The sequence below is a fragment of the Otolemur garnettii genome, unplaced genomic scaffold, assembly GCF_000181295.1.
Source record: "Otolemur garnettii isolate 467f Iridium unplaced genomic scaffold, OtoGar3 scaffold00116, whole genome shotgun sequence".
Classification (NCBI taxonomy): Eukaryota; Metazoa; Chordata; class Mammalia; order Primates; family Galagidae; genus Otolemur; species Otolemur garnettii.
Window position 1 is genome coordinate 568,478 of NW_003852511.1, and position 20,247 is coordinate 588,724.

The following is a 20,247-nucleotide window of genomic DNA, read 5'->3' on the forward strand; positions in this document are numbered from 1 at the left end:
GCTGTCCATTGCACCCACTTCAAATGAATGAGCAACAAGCATAGAATGTTAGGTGCTCAAGTGAAACAGATACAAGCCCAACAAGTAACATTCTCTTACCTTAGCCAATACCCGTGCAACTGTTACCAAGAAGCCTGCTCTTCGAGGTCTCTGTTGTTCAAGATCTCTGTTGTCCATGACCTCCCTAAAGCCCAGAGGATGCATTCTGAGCTTACCTGGGGCTTCCTATTCAGCCCAGAATAATAAAAGCCTATATCAATATTCCCTCCCCACAAAGAAGCTCTAACTGCCGAATAGGGAAAAGGGACGCTGGCTGACCACTCTAACTGCTTCCTGCTGACGATGGACGGTGATACGGGGGAAGCAGTTAGAGGTCCTACAGAGGAAGTTGATCCAGCGTTTCTTTATTATGAAGTTCCCCAGGCCCAAGAAATTAGGGTCCTTAATCCATCAATAGAAAAGTTAGTGAAGGCAGATTCATTAAAGCGCTGGCAAGGTTTCCTGCTCATGCCAAGGTTTAATCCACCAGGCTGCTAGCCGCTGCTTCTCTTGTTGTTCTGTAATGATATAAGCAAAACCTCGGCCCCAATGTAGCACATAACCAGGTTTCCATTCTGACATATAAGGTTTTTTATAGAAAATAGGTTGTGGGAACTTTCCACAATTATAGCATTTGACATGGTTTGGTTTAGACCCTTCTTTTAAAGCAGTAGCAAGATTAGCCTTGTAGGATTCCATTTCTATATCAGCACATGCCCACATATATTCCTCTAAGGGAGCATTTTGTGCTCTCAGAGGATGTACAGCCTTTTGACACTCAGAGTTAGCACTCTCAAATGCTTAGGTTTGAAAAAGCATGTCTCTGAGCTCTGGCTGGGCAATGGCTTTATCAGTTGAAGTTTTCAATAGAGTTAAAGGTCGGTATAAGGTTCAGTTCCTGATTGCATTATCCTTTTTTTCCCAGGAACTGATTCAGCACAAAAAGACAATTTCTACACCTGTATGGCTCTGCTCTTAACCCAGGCAATCAGCAGGCCCACTTGCCTAGTGGGTGAGATTATTTGGTCACTAAACTATCTTTAAAAACCCTTTCTCTGGGTGGTGCCTGTGGCTCAAGGAGTAGGGTGCTGGCCCCATATACCGGAGGTGGCGGGTGCAAACCCAGCCCTGGCCAAAACCTGCAAATAAATAAATAAATAAATACCTTTTCTCCCAAATTCTCAGTGGGCAGATTTGAGAACTTCCTTGCATGTCCTCACATGGCACCTGTCACAAACTCCATCTCTACAGTGACCCAGCTGTCTCAGTGTACTGGCTTCCTCTCCAGCAATGGGGCAATGACTTGGTAAGGCTGTAACAAATGTACCAAAAATCACTTAATTGTATGCTTTAAATAGGTGAATTGTGTGTGTGGTCTGTGAATTACATCTCAATAAAGCTACTTTTTAAAAGATAAGTGAACTCTGAGTCTAATTTTGTCTCCCATGGCGTTTTGTAAAGTTGTACTGCTAAAACCATGTTAATAACAATAACAATAATAATAATAAAACAAAGATGACATCATCTTCTCAATAGATGAAGAAAAATGATTTTTGTATTAAATCATAGCTGTGTACATTAATACAGTCATGGGGTACAGTGTGCTCTTTTTATATACAATTTGAAATATTTTCATCAAACTGGTTAACATAGCCTTCATGTCATTTTCTTAGTTATTGTGTTAAGATATTTATATTCTACATTTAGAAAGATTCACATGTACCCTTATACGAAGAACCACAGGTGTGATCCCACCAATCACCCTCCATCTACCCATCCTCTCCCCTCCCCTCCCTCTCCTCTTTCCCTAAATTTTTGGGCTATAATTGGGTTATAGCTTTCCTATGAAAACTATAAGTTAGTTTCATAGTAGGGCTGAGTACATTGGATACTTTTTCTTCCATTCTTGAGATACTTTACTAAGAAGCATATTTTCCAGCTCAATCCATGTAAACATGAAGAATGTAAAGTCTCCATCCTTCTTTAGGGCTGCATAGTATTCCATGGTGTACATATACCACAATTTACTGATCCATTCGCGGACTGATGGGCACTTGGGCTTCTTCCATGACTTAGCAATTATGAATTGGGCTGCAATAAGCATTCAGGTACAAATATCTGTTGTAGTGTGATTTTTGGTCTTCTGGATATATACCTAGTAGTGGAATTGTAGGATCAAATGGAAGGTCTATTTTTAGTTCTCTAAGAGTTCTCCAGACGTCTCTCCAAAAGGAACGTATTAGTTTGCAATCCCCCCAGCAGTGTAGAAATGTTCCCTTTTCTCCACATCCACGCCAGCATCTCTGATTTTGAAATTTTGTGATATGGGCTAATCTTACTGGTGTTAGATGATTTCTCAAAGTAGTTTTGATTTGCATTTCTCTGATGATTAAGGATGATGAGCATTTTTACATGTGTCTGTAGGCTGTGCACCTGTCTTCTTCAGAGAAGTTTCTCTACAAGTCTCTTGCCCACCCTGAGATGGGATCATTTGATCTTTTCTTGTAAATATTTTTGAGTTCTCAGTGGATTCTTGTTATTAAACCTTTGTCAAGATATAACCAGCAAATATCTTCTCCCATTCTGAGGGCTGTCTGCTTGCTTTACTTACTGTGTCCTTGGCTGTGCAAAAGCTTTTTAGTTTGATCAGGTCCCAGTAGTGTATTTTTGATGTTGCTTCAATTGCCCGGTGGCGGGGGGGGGTCCTCCTCATAAAATTTTTGCCCAGGCCGATTTCTTCAAGTGTCTTCCCTACACTTTCTTCTAGTATTTTTATAGTTTCATGTCTTAAGTTTAAATCTTTAATCCAGTGATAGTCTATCTCAGTTAGTGGTGAAAGGTGTGGATCCAGTTTCAGTCTTCTGCAGGTTGCCAGCCAGTTCACCCAACACCATTTGTTAATTAGGGAATCTTTTCCCCACTGAATGTTTTTAATTGGCTTGTCAAAGATCAGATAATGGTAAGTAGTTGGGTTCATCTCTTGGTTCTCTATTCTGTTCCATACATCTACCTCTCTGTTTTTGTGCCAGTACCATGCCGTTTTGATCACTATGTATTTATAGTATAATCTGAGGTCTGGTAGCGTGATTCTTCCTGCTTTGTTTCTATTTCTGAGTAATGTCTTGGCTATTCAAGGTTTTTTCTGATTTCATATAAATGAAGTATTATTTTTTCAAGATCTTTAAAGTATAACAGTGGAGCTTTAATAGGGATTGCATTAAATCTGTAGATTGCTTTGGGTAGTATGGACATTTTAACAATGTTGATTCTTCCCAGCCGTGAGCATGGTATGTTTTTCCATTTGTTAACATCTTCAGCTATTTCTTTTCTTAGAGTTTCATAGTTCTCTTTATAGAGATCTTCCATGTCCTTTGTAAACTCCCAAATATTTCATCTTCTTTGGCACTACTGTGAATGGAATAGAGTTCTTGACTATTTATTCAGCTTGACTGTTGCTAGTATATATAAAGGGTACTGATTTATAAGTGTTGATTTTGTAACCTGAGATGCTGCTGTATTCCTTGATCACTTCTAAGTTTTGTAGTAGAATCGCTGGTGTTTTCTAGGTATATAATCATATCATCTGCGAAGAGTGAAAGTTTAATCTCTTCTGGTCCTATATGAATACCCTTGATCATCTTTTCTTCCCTAATTGCAATGGCTAAAACTTCCATTAGAATGTTAAAGAGCAATGGAGACAATGGGCAACCTTGCCTGGTCCCTGATCTGGGTGGAAATGATTTCAATTTAACCCTATTCAATATGATATTGGCTGTCACTTTGCTGTAGATGGCCTCTATCAGTTTAAGAAATGTCCCTTCTATACCAATTTTCTCCTTTTCCCTCTTTTTAAATTAAATGATAGCTGTATACATTAATGCAAACATGGGGTACAGTGTAGTGTTTTCATACACAATTTGAAGTATTTTCCTCAAACTGGTTAACATAGACTTTGTGTCATTTACTTATTGTGTTAAAACATCCATACTCTAGTTCTAGAAAAGTTCACTTGTACCCTTGTTAGACAGACCATATAGGTGATCTTTCCAGTCACCCTTCCACCACCCATCTGCCCTTCTCCCTTTCCCTCTCCCACCCCCTCCCCATATTCTCAGGCTAGAATTAGGTTGTAGTTTTCATTTGATATCTATAAATTAGTTTCATAATAGGGCTGTGTACATTGGATACTTTTCCTTCCATTCTTGTGATACTTTGCTAAGAAGAACATTTTCCAGTTCCAGCCATGTAAACATGAAGGAGGTAAAGTCTCCATCTTTCTTTAGGGCTGCATAGTATTCCATGGTGTGCATATACCACAGTTTATTGATCCGTTTGTGGATCGATGGGCACTTGGGCTTCTTCCATGACCTGGCAACTATGAATTGGGCTACAATAAACATTCTGATACAAATATCTTTATTGTAATGTGATTTTTGATCTTCTGTGTATATAGCTAATAAAGGAATTGTAGGATCGAATGACAGGTCAATTTTTAGTTCTTTAAGTGTTCTCCAGATGTCTTTCCAAAAGGAACATATTAGTTTACATTTCCACCAGCAGTGTAGAAGTGTTCCTTTTTCTCCACATCCACGCCAGCAACTCTGGTTTGGGGGTTTTGTGATATAGGCTAATCTTACTGGAGTTAGGTGATATCTCAAAGTAGTTTTGATTTGCATTTCTCTAATGATTAAGGATGGTGAGCATTTTTTCATATATCTATAGGCCACATACCTATCTTCTTTGGTAAAATTTCTCTTCAAGTCCTTTGCCCACCCTGTGATGGGATCACTTGTTTTTTGGTTTTTTTGTTGTTGTTGTTGTTGTTAATGCATTTGAGTTCTCTATGGATTCTGGTTATTAAACCTTCGTCGGAGACATAGCTTGCAAATATTTTCTCCCACTCTGAGGGCTGTCTGCATGCTTTACTTACTGTGTTCTTGGCTGTGCAGAAGCTCTTTAGTTTGATCAGGTCCCAATAATGTATTTTTGATGTTGCTTCAATTGCCCATGTGGTCCATCTCATAAAAAATTCACCCAGGCTGATTTCTACAAGTGTTTTCCCTGCACTTTCTTCTAGTATTTTTATGGTTTCATGTCTTAAGTTTAAGTCTTAATCCAGTGAGAATCTATCTTAGTTAATGGTGAAAGGTGTGGATCCAGTTTCAGTCTTCTACAGGTCACCAGCCAGTTCGTCCAGCACCATTTGTTAAATAGGGAATCTTTTCCCTACTCAATGTTTTTAATTGGTTTGTCAAAGATGAGGTAATGGTAGGTAGCTGGATTCATCTGTTGGCTTTCTATTCTGTTCCATACATCTACCTCTCTGTTTTTGTGCCAATACCATGCTGTTTTAAGCACTATCAATTTATAGTATAGTCTGAGGTCTGGTAGGGTGATTCCTCCTGCTTTGTTTTTATTCCTGAGTAATGTCTTGGCTATTCGAGGTCTTTTCTGATTCCATATAAAGCGAAGTATTATTTTCTCAAGATCTTTAAAGTATGACACTGGGGTTTTAATGGGAATTGCAATAAAACTGTATATTGCTTTGGGTAATATGGACATTTTAACAATGTTGATTCTTCCCAGCCATGAGCATGGTATGTTTTTCCATTTGTTAACATTTTCAGCTGTTTCTTTTCTTAGAGTTTCATAGTACTCTTTATAGAGATCCTTCACATCCTTTGTTAAGTATACTCCCAAATATTTCATCTTCTTTGGCACTACTTTAAATGGGATAGAGTCCTTGACTGTTTTTTCAGCTTGGCTGCTATTCGTATATATAAAGGCTACAGATTTATGAGTGTTGATTTTGTATCCTGATACACCACTGTATTCCTTGATCGCTTCTAAGAGTTTTTTAGTTGAATCCCTGGTGTTTTCCAGATATATAATCATATCATCTGCAAAAAGTGAAAGTTTAATCTCTTCAGTTCCTATATGGATACCCTTAATCGCCTTTTCTTCTCAAATTGCAGTAGCTAGAACTTCCATTACAATGTTAAATAGCAGTGGGGACAATGGGCAACCTTGCCTGGTTCCTGATCTGAGTGGGAATGATTTCAATTTAACTCAGAACCGCTGGGTGACCCTGCCAGGACGTCTCTAAGGAGGACTGCACCGCTGTCTCAGCTGAGGCTCAAGCTGGGTGGGACACACTTCCAAGCTTATTAACATGGTTATGGGCAGGATTGGATAAGGACTAAGGGGTTCCATTCTCCAATGTCCTTTGTCCTTTCTGGGTGCTCGGACTTAGGAATCTCTGCATGGCGCAGGTCCTAACATATCAGCTGCTTCCCTGGACTCAGGGATGAGAGAGAAAGAGATAGAGAAAGGGGGATATGAGAGAGAGGGGAGGAGAGAACGGAGGCGAGAGACACCAGGACTCCAGGCAGAGTCACTTTACAATGGAATCTAGAAGGTGACATCTCAACTCTTTTGTCATATTCTGTTGGGTGGAATTGAGACACCAAGTCCAGACCACACTCCAGGGGAGCAGACAATACAGGGATGTGTGCACCAGGAGGGGGAGCTCCGGGAGCTAGCAAAGAGAGGAGCCTCCCACCACGTAGGCTATCGACATGTTTTTATGAAGTCTAGAAAAGAAACTGTTATTTCAATTCCGTTCAGGTCAAGATGGCTTTTCACCCCTGTGATTTTAAGGTGTTTTAACTTTGGGGCCCAGGTGCCCATGTCACAGTTGGGCAGACTTTCCTTCCACAGCTTCCCCAAGATGCGTTGTTTTTATGCAGAAAGTACAGGTGGGGAATGGGAATGTTATTACATCTACTTCTCTGGTACATGCGTCTCAAGGGACAGATCTCTTGTGCCCTCCAGCCCAGGACAAGGGGCACTCCGGGGCTGAAAGACATTCCAGAAGGGAGGCCACTCACCACAGTATCTCACTGCTGTGGGACATTGTCCAGCAGTAAATGTCCTCTGTGTCCCCACACACTGATCCTTTCAGCCAGGATGAGTCTTTGTTTTCTCAGCTCTCCAGGCGACTTTTGTTAGGACTCACTGGGCTGATGCTCTTAAAACAGGAGGTACTATTTTCACTCAGACAACAAACTGACCTGAAGGTACCTATGGTTTTAATTCTCCCCTTCTGAAATTCTACTTTTAACCATTTCCTTTTGGGGGTACTCATGTCCCACCCTGGACACAAGTTGCTAAGCACTTTGGAGTCCAGGGTGAGCTCCAGCCCCTGACCCTCCTGGTGCTTCATGCTATGACACTGAGCATGTAAAACTCTGTATCCCAACCCAGGCTGAAAGCAAGGCAGCTCTAAACCCGGATGGGACTCAAGCAATGTAGATGGTCCAGGCAAAGAAACTGGAGTAGCTGCTGGAGCCTCCAGTGCCTGCCATCCTGGGCAGCGACCCCTGCTACATCCCTACCTTTATGGCTCTCTCCATGAACCTTCACCACCCCCCAACAGGAGTGTCCTGCTGACCCTAAACTGGGGATGCCCCCTCGCCAGTGGACAGTGTGTCTCAGCCTCCTACTGGCTGAGGGTCCGGGAATGTCCCTGTTCCTTTCCCAGCTGCAGTGTGCTCCTCTGAACAGTGGGATGCTGTAAGCCCCAACCTCATCGAGGTAGTGTGGGGACCAAATGGGATCCTCCAAGGAAAGCTCTTCCCAGTGCCTGTCCAGGGAGGCCGGCGGTGGGGGGGGGGGGCATGCTGCTCTCATTCCCCATTCTCCTCTTCCCTGTGAAGAAGCCTTGGCCACTTCCCTCTCCAAAGCCCAGGGACTGGGTTCATCTGTTTTCTTATTTATTTATTAATCTTTGTTGTTTGTTTGTTCTGGAGACACAGTCTCACTCTGTTCCTTAGAGTGCCATGGTCTCAGCCCAGCTCACAGCAACCTCCAACTCCTGGGCATAGGCAATTCTATTGCCTCAGCCTCTGGAACAGCTGGGACCACAAGCACCTGCTACAACACCTGGCTATTCTCTGGTGCAGTTTGGCCTGGGTCAGGTTTGAACATGTTATCCTTGGTATATGGGGCCAGCGCCCTACCCACTGAGCCACAGGCGCCACCTCCTTAACTGCTTTTCTTTCAATGTTTCCTTGGTCTGCTATGCCTCTCAGTCAGCTGATGATTTTGATTATCAGTCAACGACTTTGCAGTGGTTTTCTCAGTTCTGCTCATCAATAGCTGCCCTGACTTCTCTTGATCAGTGACTCTTTCTCTCCCCTTAGAGAAATGTTGAATCCATTTGTACACTGTCTTTTTCTTCATGGCATTATCTCCATAAACATGGATTAATGTGGCCCTGATTACACTTCCACTCTTAACCACACTTATAAGAAATGTAATGTGTGTTTATTGTTCTAACTCAAGTGCTGATATTCCTGCAATGGCACACAAAAATATGCAGCAACAATAAAAACATCACTCAGCAAGACACCGCCATGCATTGACACAGTTGTGAGACACGGATATGCCAAGGTTAGGAAGCCTCACCAAGCAGTCTGAATGTTGCTTCCAAAGTAACCGATGGTGGAAAGTTCATGAACTTCATTGATTGACCTATGTGATAAGAGGTTTCTAATTTGTGATATTTTTAGCTTTTTAGGTGGGCATTTCAGGCAATGAATTTTCCCCTTACGCATGCTTTTGCTGAATCCCATAGATTGTAATAGCTTATGTGCCCTTTGGTCATTCAGTTCAAGGTATCTTTTAATTTCCAACTTAATTTTATTATCTCCGCAATAATCATTCAGCAACAGGTTGTTTAATCTGTGACTTAGTGTAGAATTAGGCGTTTTATGGGAATTGATTTCTAACTTGGTTCCACTGTGGTCTGAGAAGGAACATGGAATTATTTCAGTTTCTTAAAACTTGTTGAGACATGTTTTGAGGCATAAGATATGATGGATCTTAGGAAATGCCCCATCCACTGATGAGAAAAAAGTATATTGGTAGTTTGGGGGTAGAATGTCCTGTAAGGAACTGTTAGGTATTTTCGGTAAGGGTTCTATTTAAGTTCAGTGTTTCTTTATTTTCTATTTTGATGATCTGTCTAGGTCAGACAGTGAGGTGTTGAATCTCTGGCAATTCTGATGCTATTAGTAAGTTCCCTATTCAGCTCCAGTGGAATTTGTTCGCTGCATCTGGGAGCTCCTGAGTTAGGTTCATATATACTTCGGATTATTATGTCTTCTTGTTGACAGTCTGCCGTAGGACAGCTGGACTCAAGAGTCAGCAGTGGGATTTCACAACTTCATGGGGATCAAGCTACACTTTTTTTCATGTGGGAGATTCTTTTGCTTTGGACTCTCCTGAACCACAAGGTGAGAGTTTTGCCAATTCAGGCCTGGGGAGGTGGAAGGTTTGGGGTAAACACCCACAAAAATTAAATGAAATGTGCTCTTTTAATTCCAAAACTGAGCAAAAAGACTTGTGAGTATTATGTGCTTTAGTCGAAGCCCTAAGCGACCTGGGAAAACACGGTGGGGGCCTGCAGGCCAGGCGTAAAAACCTCCTACAGGGAACCCCGACTGTGCAGTCAAGTCAGCCTGTCAGATAAGGGTTGAGACGGCCCATCTGTGCAGAGGACATGACTCAGAGGTTGATGTGAGTGAAAAGAAAAACTCCATCGTAATGATGTGAGTAAAACACTCCATCGTAACTGCAGGGTCTCCAAAGCCATAAAGAAAAAAAAAACAGTCATGAAGCCAGTTTCTCGGAAATTTAATTGACTACATAGAAGAGAAAGGTTTCACTCCTCTGTTTATCCTAACCTTTAACTTTAACAATAGAAGTCAGATAATGTATTGTTCTTTTAGATCTTCCAAGAGGAATAGCCTGAGGCTAGCTTAAGATGGTTGTCTTACTTTCCCGGACTTTCTTTCTTTAGGCTAATCTTATGATGGCTATCTCACTTTCCTGGACTTTCTTTCTCTTCTATAGTTTAAGATAAGAAATGAGGATTATCGATCAATGCGGTGTACGTGACTAGCTCCCGATAAATGGGAGTGGAAAATAAAGACATTTTGCTACATGCCACCTAAGAGTGTGTAGTCGTTTCTTGCTTTTAAACAATTCTAGGAGCGAGCTTGCACCCACGGCCAAGCCGTCCTTCTCTCCCTGCGAGAAAGAACATCACCCAACACCTGTGGCCACCTCACCTGGGCTGAGCAAGCTGCTGAGGCTCTCCGCCAGCCTGAGCCCCTCCGCCACTTCCTCCTCACGGTTGTCATCACCGTCTTGGTTGAGGAGGGCCTAGAGACGCTCACCGAATGAGGAGGACACTGCTGTCCCTTCCCGCAACTTCTGGCGCAGGTGGGTCAGCTCGCGCCTGCTCACGAATCCGGACACATTTCCTACGAGGAGGGAGAAGGGAAAACCCCCGTGTGGAAAGGGGTAATGGCCAGTGAGGACTGTGGAAAGGATGTTGTGACTGTACCCCAGGCAGCCCTTCCAACGGGATTCTGGCACATTTGGTGACTGTGTATCAATTTCATGTTAGTTACATGAAAAAGCGCGTTTATTTCCGAGGCATTGCATATCCACACTCTGTGCCTTCTTGATAGAACTTTCTTTTGTCTGGTTATTTGTGTGTCCCACAAGACCTGCCGGCAGACTGAGGTCAGCAGGGTAGGAAGCAGCCATGTGGCCCTCCCTGATTTTACCCCCACAGCGAGGACAGGTGGGATGTGTTTGAATATGGACATCCAGGGACAAGGACAAGCCGTCTGGCTGACCCCACATTACTTATGGTCAGAAATGATAGGAAGTGACAACCAGCACAGGAGTAGCAGGGAAACAAGCAGCTTCCTTAAACAGACCCTTCCTGGTTGCTGCTCAGATCAAACAGGCCCTTTGCACAGATCTGTTTTCCCTGGGATGTCCGGATGAGGTCCCTACATCCCACCTTAGTTCCCACTAAGTGTCATGCTGATCAGAGTCACCTGGGAGATGCTGGCCCTTGTCTTCAGCCTTGGTTTCATCCAGGTTTTCTGCAAATGAAATCAGTGAGGCCAGGCATGACACAGCTCCTGCTGTTTACATTGCAAAGTCGGGGACATCAATAGGATATTCTGGGTAGAACACTGCAGGGAGCCTACCTGTGTCCTGTTAGAAGGAACTGGCCCTGCTCGCCTCAGCCCCCCATAGATGGTGCCTGCTATGACAGGTCACCACACACATCCACTGCTTAAAATGGGGAAACGGTTACACATATTATCCTTAGAGATGGGGGAGTCTGCCTGGCTGCTTTCTAGAGGTGCTGCTGCAACTGGCCCCAGTGGACCCTGTGGCCCCAGTGGACCCTGGAGGCTGTTGGTCTTCTCCATGGGAACAGACCCTGAGGTGGGACTGATGGCTGCAATATGCAAACTCTCACACTGAAAAGGATTTCAGGTCCTCCCTAGAGCACAGGAGCCTTGGTCATTCCTGGAAGTTCGGTGTGTGAGGGCCACGCTTTGACTTCAGGGACAGACTCTGGCAGTGCTGGTGGTGTTTAAGTTCTGGCACTCAGATGGTGGCTTCCTAGGACAAGCTAACCAGGAGGGGAGGGACTGGAGCTCACAGTCCAGGAACCATCTCAGAGACATTGGAAAGAGCCTCCCTGAGCAGATCCAGGGGCTCAGAGTAACAACCAGAGAGACACCTGAAGCAGAGACAGAGGTCCTGGCCAGCATCTATCAGGAGGAGTGTGCACTGGCAACAGAAGTGGCCGAGGTGGCCAGGACACTCTCATGTCCTCCCCTGACTTGCTTACTGACCACATTGTGCACTTGCCAGTGACTGCCCGAGTGACCCAGGAGTCATCTGGGACTGGGGGGAGTACAATGCTCCCCTACACCCCTCGTGTCCGTGCTCACACTCTGGCCCTAGATTTGGCTCATACTGAGGGGCCTGCAGGGCCTGGCTGTGGGGAGACGTCTCCACAAGGACAGGTGATCACTGAGAACATGGAGGCTGCTTGGGGACCATGGGGAGCCTCACTCCCTCTGAAGTGGGAGCACTCACTGACCACGTCTCACACAGGCAGAGGTCATCTCATCCCAGGAAAAGGAAAGACTGCTGACAGGTTGGCAGGAGTCAAAGAAGTCCTGGGACCAGCAAGGTGTCAGATACTGCTCATCCAAGTGTCCTGTGTGATGTCACACATGTCCTCCTCCTCTACCTCCCTGCTGAGGACAGAGGGGTCAGCAGAGAGAACAGTAAACAAAGGAGGACTGGACATCACTGTGTATCGGGGGGGCCTTCCTGGAAGCCCAAACGAGAGATGTCAGACAGAAACTCCGGCCCTTCAGAGAGGAGGAACACGCCGTGCTCTTCTGACTGGCAGGACAGGGCTGCCACAGGGCTGGGAGGGCCGGTGTGGCCAAGAGCAGGGCTCATCTCTAAGATAATCACCTCTGAGATAATAAGAGCCCTGTCGCAGCAGGGCTCACTGCACTGGCCACAGGACAGGCTGACCTGGGAGGTCACTCAGCCTGCATGGTGCAGCCATGACAAGCAGCACAAGGACAGCCACAACTCTGGTCAAGCTACCTGGGAGGCTGAGGCAAGAGAATCACTTAAGCCCAAGAGTTTGAGGTTGCTGTGAGCTGTGATGCCACAGCACTCTACCCCAGAGTGACAGCTTAAGGCTCTGTCTCAAAAAAAAAAATTTAATTAAAAATGAATACATTTTTATGAGCATTCATGGAAGTACGGGTTTTCCTATACTGTGGGGGAGAGTGTGAAATGGTATGCCCTCCCTGATGAGCATTTGGCAATGTTTACCTAAATTTAAAATGTACAGTTTGGCAGAGTGATTTCTAAAAATGCATCTTGGCTCGGCGCCTATAGCTCAACTGGCTAAGGCGCCAGCCACATATACCTAAAGTGGCGGGTTCGAATCCCCAGCCCTGACCCGCCAAACAACAATGACGGCTGCAACCAAAAAAATGGCCGGGCGTTGTGGCGGGCGCCTGTGGTCCCAGCTACTTGGGAGGCGGAGGTAGGAGACTCGCTTGAGCCAGGAGTTGGAGGTTGCTGGCTGTAATGCCACGGCACTCTACCCAGGCGGACAGCTTGAGGCTCTGTCTCAAAAAAAAAATAAAAATGCATCTTATAGATACATTCACATGAGCAAGCAAATACTTTATACACACACACACACACACACACAGAATTTTTAAAGGTTTTTTCGTGATCACCAAAACCTGAAACCAACAAACTGAAAAATGCAAAATTATGCTATATCCATTCACTCTGACCGGACACAAGTCCATGACAAAACAAAAACCCAGTAAAGTACACTTAAAAATACTGAATTAAGTGTCTAAAAACAAGATGCAGTATAATCCAGCATCTGGGAGAAAAAATGTACATGAGACTCTTACCAGTGGTCCCCTCTGGTGAGAAGGACTGCGGGGATGGGTGGGGAAGTGGATGTTGGGTTTACTTTCTTTCTTTCTGCAAGACTGACACTCCCTTCGTAGGCCTGCGCTGCTGCTCCTTTAACCGCCCCCCCACGCTCTGTCAAAGCAGACCTCTCCACGCAACACCTGTATGTCCACTTCTGCAACTTGGCTCAGGTCACGCTCTTCCTTTTTCTTTGCACATCTAAGTCTTGTGCATTCTTCAACGACCAGCTGAAATACCAACAATTCCATCAGAACCTAATAAACTCCTTAAAATTACTCTGCTCTCTTCCTTCTCAATATTCCCACCCTACACTGCTGTACGTTTAATTACTCTCTAAATTATATTTGATTTTCTCTCAATTTTTATGCACTTTAAGAGGAGAAAGTATACTTAAATTTATTTTGACCTCCTTCGCCCCACTTTACAGTCAATATGAGGCACAGCATTCAGTAGTTTTAAATACAGGACCATTTCCTCAGTATCTATATAATATTTTTAAAAAGCAGGGCCATGTCATTTAGTTCCTAGGTCTCATGGACTTCATTTTTTGTTCTTTATTTAGGCACGTGCAGATGGCATTAAATCTACTTTTTAGAGGAAATTCACATCTGAAATTTTCCATTCAAGGTGTCCTAAGAAATTGAGAACTGATTTAGTCACAATACTGACAGTAAGCAGAACAGCAAAGCTTACTACCTATCATCCTCACATAAATAAAACACAAAAACCAAACTAGGCTCTTTAAAGGATATTTCAGTAACAAGGATGTAAGAATAAGACCTGATTAAAGAAGAGAAATAAATATAACATCATAATATTAATTTTATCCAGTGTAAGAAAGTTTTTAAGCTTTATTTTTACAAAACATTTCAGATTCCCTCATATCACAGCATATCAATAAGCAAAATGTACATATACTGATTTTATACTACATGTCAAGTCCCTAATTCCCAATCCTAGGTAAAATATCAAGTTATAAAATACAAGGGCTGGTAATGAATTTGTAGATAGGATTTAAACAAAAATAAGTGAGTTTTCAGAACTTACATGAAGTAAGGCTTTAATCAAAAAGAGACTTAATTCCACAAAGTGCCTTCCCCCAGCCCCCAGCAGTAATTAATTCAATCCAGTCTGTGATTCCAAGAGCAAGTGACAAGTTATGCTTGAAGCAAAAAAAGGTAATCAACACTTAAGTGCTATATTTCTGTATGTATTAATACGGTATTTCTGGACAAGCTCTAAGTGCATTCAATTTTTAGAACTTGTTTTGGAGCCTCATAGAAACAAAAAACCACAGCACCTTTGACTTCACTTTGAGGAATGCAACATGATTGGGCACAAAGATACAACACTGATGGTCTTTAATTAACTTCACACTATTTGATACACCAAAACTATACTTTCTTCAGCAGCAACTCTGACCGAACACACAAATTTTAACAAAAGAATAGTCTGTATTTCCAGTTTTAAAAAGCAGACAGTTCTGTGAAGAAGCAAGCATTTAAATAATAGAGTATACACATTTAAATTTTTACACCTTCATGTCTTAAAAGAGAAATTTTGAATTCAAAATTGAATCGTTGGAAGTATATCATGGCTCCAGCATCATATAATTTACACTACATGTGTTTTGTACAACATCAGGACCTGTAAATGGCACAAAATCATAATAATCACAAAATTTTATCAAATTCATTTTTTACTAACCTTAAAAAGAGATAAATTATAACTGCCTTTGTTCATCTGAGATATCTAGATATGGCTATCTAGAAAATCCTAAAGGTATGTGAAAAACATTAGTCAAAGGAAATCTGTAACTGATAATTTTCAACCTTTTCATATGCATAGCTAAAAAGAAAAGAACAGGGTTGGTCTGGCACACAAGTAATTTAAGTCAAGGCGTTTAATGACCCTTGAGCCACTGTTTGGAATCTGTTTTAGGTTTTACATAACTTTCAGTCTTACTACCACCATTTTTATTCAGGTAAAAGAAATGACCTTTGAAATCACGGGCATCTAAAATGGCACTTAGGGACAAGGATCACAAGCAGCAGCTGGGGAAGAAAATATGTTAACAGAGACAACTCCTCTCAAAGTATGAAGAATGTTACATGTTAAACATACAATAGAAGCACTAGTTTAGAAACCTCAGGACGTTCATGTTGCTTTAGTTATTGTTTGACTAAACAATCTGAGGTAAACACTACAGTCACTTTTAAAAATCACACAAGAAAATGCAACATGGAGCATTCTAGGAGTCCAAAGATTCTGTCTTCCTTTTGCTTTGAGCACTTCTTTCTTTCCCCCAAATTGTTCAATTACATTTTAAGGAGGGGGAAAGTATGAGGCAGGGTGTTTTACATGGCACTTCAAACCTAACATTTTAGTGAACTGGGAAACTTACAACATATTCATATCATATATTTATAGATATTATGACTCTGTGTCACATAATACATAGAATAATAAAGTGTATTTTGACTGATGGGATAAAACTGAAATAGTATAGTGTAAGCATATTTTCAGTAAAGAATCAGCACACTTTAAAAGGATGGCATACTGTATGTTTTAATAATTCCAGTATGTTTGTTATTTGGGCCTAACACTTTATTTCTCTTTGTGATTTTGCATTTCTAAGAGGGCACTTTTTAAGCTGTGTTTGAAACCATAAAGAATAAGCTAATGTGGCTCAGCACCTATAGCTCAACCGGCTAAGGCGCCAGCCACGTACACCTAAGGTTGCGGGTTCGAATCCCCAGCCCGGACCCGCCAAACAACAATGACGGCTGCAACCAAAAAATAGCCGGGCGTTGTGGCGGGCGCCTGTGGTCCCAGCTACTTGGGAGGCTGAGGCAGGAGACTCGCTTGAGCCCAGGAGTTGGAGGTTGCTGTGAGCTGTAATGCCACGACACTCTACCCAGGGGGACAGCTTGAGGCTCTGTCTCAAAAAAAAAAAAAAAAAGAATAAGCTAATGCAACGTAATATAAATATAAATAATATATAAGGAATACATACACACACACAAACAGACCCAAATAATCAGACCACTGATGTTGTACTTTCAGGATTCACACGAATAAGTCTAGATGCATTTCTCAGGTCTTGGAGTTGCTTGGCAGGCTTCCCCACACCTTCCTCAAACCTTTTCTCCACCACAGGGAGGACTGTTTCATATAAAAAGGATGCATTCTGTCTGATAAAAGACTTCTTCTCTGGATCCTGCTCACACCGAAGACTATAATCCACATGCTGGACAGCAACCAAAATGATTTCCACCAGGCTCTCCAGAAGTACCATGTGCAACTCGGGGAAATACAGCTTTAGCGCCTCTTCCAAGAAGCCCATGGTCTGTTTGGTGAAAGCAACCACTGTATAGCTTAGGTTCACCCAGCAGTCATCCCCTGTGTACTGCTCAAAGGTACTTACTCCACAGCTTTTCATCTCTTCTTTGAGCTTACCCAGGGCTTCTGGAGTCATCAAGTTCATCCTCCTCCACATCTCTTCTGAGTTTCGGTGCTTAGTGGCTTCAATGATGATTTCTTTGTAACTGTGCAAGGCCCCTTGGATGTCTTTCACCAGAAGGGCATGGATGATGAAGGTGAGGTCTAGTCCAATATCACCCAGTTGCTGGCAATGCTCTTTAGCCACTTTTACACACTCAGCTGCTGTGGAAAGGCTCTCCTTACTGTCAAACACCTGCTTGCTAAAAGCATCCACAAACATGGCCATGGCTGATCTTGCCCAGACCACAAAGGCAGAGTAGCAGCCGCTGTCAGTGCCTGCAAAATCTATCTCAAATTCTCTCGCAGTTTCGAGAAGACTGGTAAAGAATACATGGCACAGTTTATGAATATAGAGTAAAGTGGCACCTTCAATGCGAAGCTGACGGATTGCAGTATGAACAGCTGCTGCCCTGTTTCTCAAAAACAGCTCACAAGCCTTAGTGCACTGGCCCAGCCGGATTAGTTGAGAAACTGCCCTGCGAGTAGCCTTGGGACCACCTCTCAGGGAACGACCTGGGGAGAGTTCGAACATTAGTACCTCAGTGAGCTGTCGAACACGCTCATCCACTTTGGCCCTTAGTTCTTTTACAGGAGGTGGACTGGGCTTATCTTCCAGGTAAATGTTCAGTTTATCCAGTAGGTCAACAGCCCCTTCGAAGTCCCTCTGGGCAATACACACATCCAGGTCTTCAGGTAACTCCTGGATCCATTCCATCGAGAGGTCCACCGTCTCTTCCTCTACCTCAGGAACAGCTGGTTCTTTTTCTTCTTCATCTTCGAAAGGGTTACTGGGCTTGGAAGTCACTTGTGGTGGCCCTCGAGGCGCCGCTGCTTCCTCCTGATCCCTTCGTCTTTTTTCACTGAGGGCTCTCTTGGTTTCTTCTAGCACTTCCAGCCATTCTCGTTTGATTTTAGCATTTTCTGCCTGAAAAATACGGCTCTCAGGGAACATTAGCAGTTTGAACATGTCCTTCATGGGCGGGTTGTCCTTGACATTGATCACTGCCAAACGATCTAGAGGATAGAGAGCATCGTAACGATACATACCTCTCCTCTGCGGCAACCAGGTGGCCACCAACAAACTGTCGTTCATAAGAAAGCCGTGCACCCGCTGCAACTGGGCCATGTGGTCCGCCTCGTATTCCACTAGGTCCCCGTTGTACACCAGGTACTTTCCCGGCGTCTCCAGCAGATGCCTGCAGCCTTCCACCTTCTCAAGCAGGGTGGTGAGAGTGCGATACTTTCCTTCCTCACCCGGACCAGAACTGTCGCGGGAGGCGCCCCCGGGGGTGGGGAAAAAGCCAACCTGGCCTCGGAGGTGGTCTCGGCCCCCCGGACCGCCTCCTCCCTCCTCCCCGCCTGAGGCAGCAGCGGCCCCGGCGGCAGCGGCGGCGGCGGGCAGCAGGGTAAGCGGGATGCTCTCCAGGCTGCTCTTCTGCTCAGTCAGCAGGTGGCTGAGCTGGTACATCTCGCTCTCCAGGTAGGAGATCTCGCGGGCCGTCTCTATGAACTGCCGGTAGTTCTGGTAGACGTTACGTTTTAGGTTCTGCGCCGTCTCCTCGGCCAGCGCCTGGATGCGCTGTCGGTGCTCCTGGAGGTCCCGGTCCCCGTCTGACTGCTGAGAAAGCTGCTTCACGTACAACTGGGCCTCAAAGCCCCCCGACTCCAGTTGCCGCCTCAGACGGCTCGCCCCACTGTCTGACATCGCCATCGCGATTTCCGGCTGGGTCTCCGCCACTGTCACTACCACCGCCGCTGTCGAGACCCACCCAAGCTGCACTGAGCTCCGGGGTTGAGGAAGTAGGATGGGAGCCGGACGAGTACGCCTGCGCTCCGGGTCTGAGCTTCAGACACTGCGCCTGCGCAAGAAGTCAAGCGCAGACAATGCGCCTGTGCGACATCGCAGGAGGCTTAGCGCATGCGCAGGTGGGGGTGGCGGGGCGAGGCCGAATATATCGGTACTGCGCATGCGCTGAGGATGTACTCGAAGTTTGAAGTTGCCGGCGGAGCGTGGAAATTACAGCTTCCTGAAAGTTTTCTCGGCCTGAGGCCTGGAAACCCTTTTTCTGCTCCTGCTAGGAGGTGTCACGTTGACTGCTTTTCCTAAACTCTAAAATCTTGGCTTTAGCTTTTGGAGTAATCTCACTTCTCCTTTGCATTGTCGAGCCAGTTTCCCCTGAACTCTCGCGAGATTGGCGGGCCTCACGAGAGCAGCCCGAGAGCCGGTATCTTCTAGGAGTTGGTCTCCGCCCTTCGCGCCCTGGTTGCCTGGGGTCGCAGCCTGACCCGGGAGTCGGCAGAGATCCTGGCAGTGATGGATGAGGACCTGATTTTGGCGCTGCGGCTACAGGAGGAGTGGAACCTGCAGGTGGCAGAGGGCGAGCAGATGCAACAGCCCCTGTCGCTGGTGGACGCGTCCTGGGAGTTGGTGGACCCCACCCCGGATTTGCAGGCCCTGTTTGTGCAGTTTAACGACCGGTTCTTCTGGGGCCAGCTGGAGGCCGTCGAGGTGAAATGGAGCGTGCGAATGACCCTGTGAGTCCGAGTCGGGCGGCGGAAAGAGGCGGGACTGGCTGTTTTTCCGCAGCCCCACGGTTTCTCTTCTCCTCCCAGAGATCCCCGACGGGGTGGGGGCCGTTAAATAGGAGGGTCTGGTTTTGAATAGGGCAGCTCGTCTCGGTGTATTTCTCCTTCCTTACTCTGTTTCGCTCTTGCTCCAACAGCCAAGAAAGCGGTGTGGCCCACAGCCCCACTGTTGGACTGGTTTAATTTGCGGGGGGTGGGGGAGGGACGGGGAGGATTGAATGTCACTTCATTTCAAGTATCAAGCCTCTGATTTGTTTTGTGATCTTACTCCAGGACCCAGGAGGGAGGACCAACCAAGTCTGTTCCTAAGAAGGAAGGCTTGGGTCCTTTTGCAACTGGAACTTTACCTTGGAAGTGAGAACAATGTAATCTAAAAATTTGTACCCTCAAATTAATTTGAAATTTAAAGAAAAAGAAAGTGCTGAGGCTGCAGAGAAGTCTCCAGAGATATGTGTTGTTCTTTTCTCATTAGGAAACTACTCAGTTAGTGAGCTTGTTTGTTGGAATAAGGAAGGGATCTTAGGTGATTGATACCAGGATCTCTTTTCTACACACTAAGTTTGGGAAATCCCAATTTGAACTGGTAATTCACTTCTGCACATAACAAAAGTTGACAAGTTTAAGGTGCAGTTGCGTATCAGCATGTTTTTGAATTGATACAAAACAACCTGCCCTTAAACAGTTTAAGATATGATACTGTTTAAACTGTTTAAAGTACAAATCTTTTTTTTTTTTTTTTTCCCTTTT

At 44.6% G+C, this 20,247-nt stretch overlaps 2 protein-coding genes across 2 annotated transcripts in view; one reads left to right on the plus strand and one right to left on the minus strand.

Annotated features, from left to right (window-relative positions):
• Window positions 1–16,377: 16,377 nt before the first annotated feature.
• EXOC8 (exocyst complex component 8) lies at window positions 16,378–18,735 on the minus strand. The gene has a single exon (XM_003797424.3). It carries the CDS (start codon window positions 18,623–18,625, stop codon window positions 16,451–16,453), a length of 2,175 nt encoding a protein of 724 aa, XP_003797472.1. The 5' UTR covers window positions 18,626–18,735; the 3' UTR covers window positions 16,378–16,450.
• Window positions 18,736–19,125: 390 nt separating this feature from the next.
• SPRTN (SprT-like N-terminal domain) overlaps window positions 19,126–20,247 on the plus strand; it is an 11,774-nt gene continuing 10,652 nt past the window's right edge. The window contains 1 exon segment of the mRNA XM_023517660.1: window positions 19,126–19,449. Coding sequence (XP_023373428.1) covers window positions 19,229–19,449 — 221 coding nt within the window. The 5' untranslated portion in view covers window positions 19,126–19,228.

Coding starts and splice junctions, on each gene's coding strand:
- EXOC8 (XM_003797424.3), bottom strand. CDS start 18,625: ATGGCGATGTCAGACAGTGGGGCGAGCCGTCTGAGGCGGCAACTGGAG.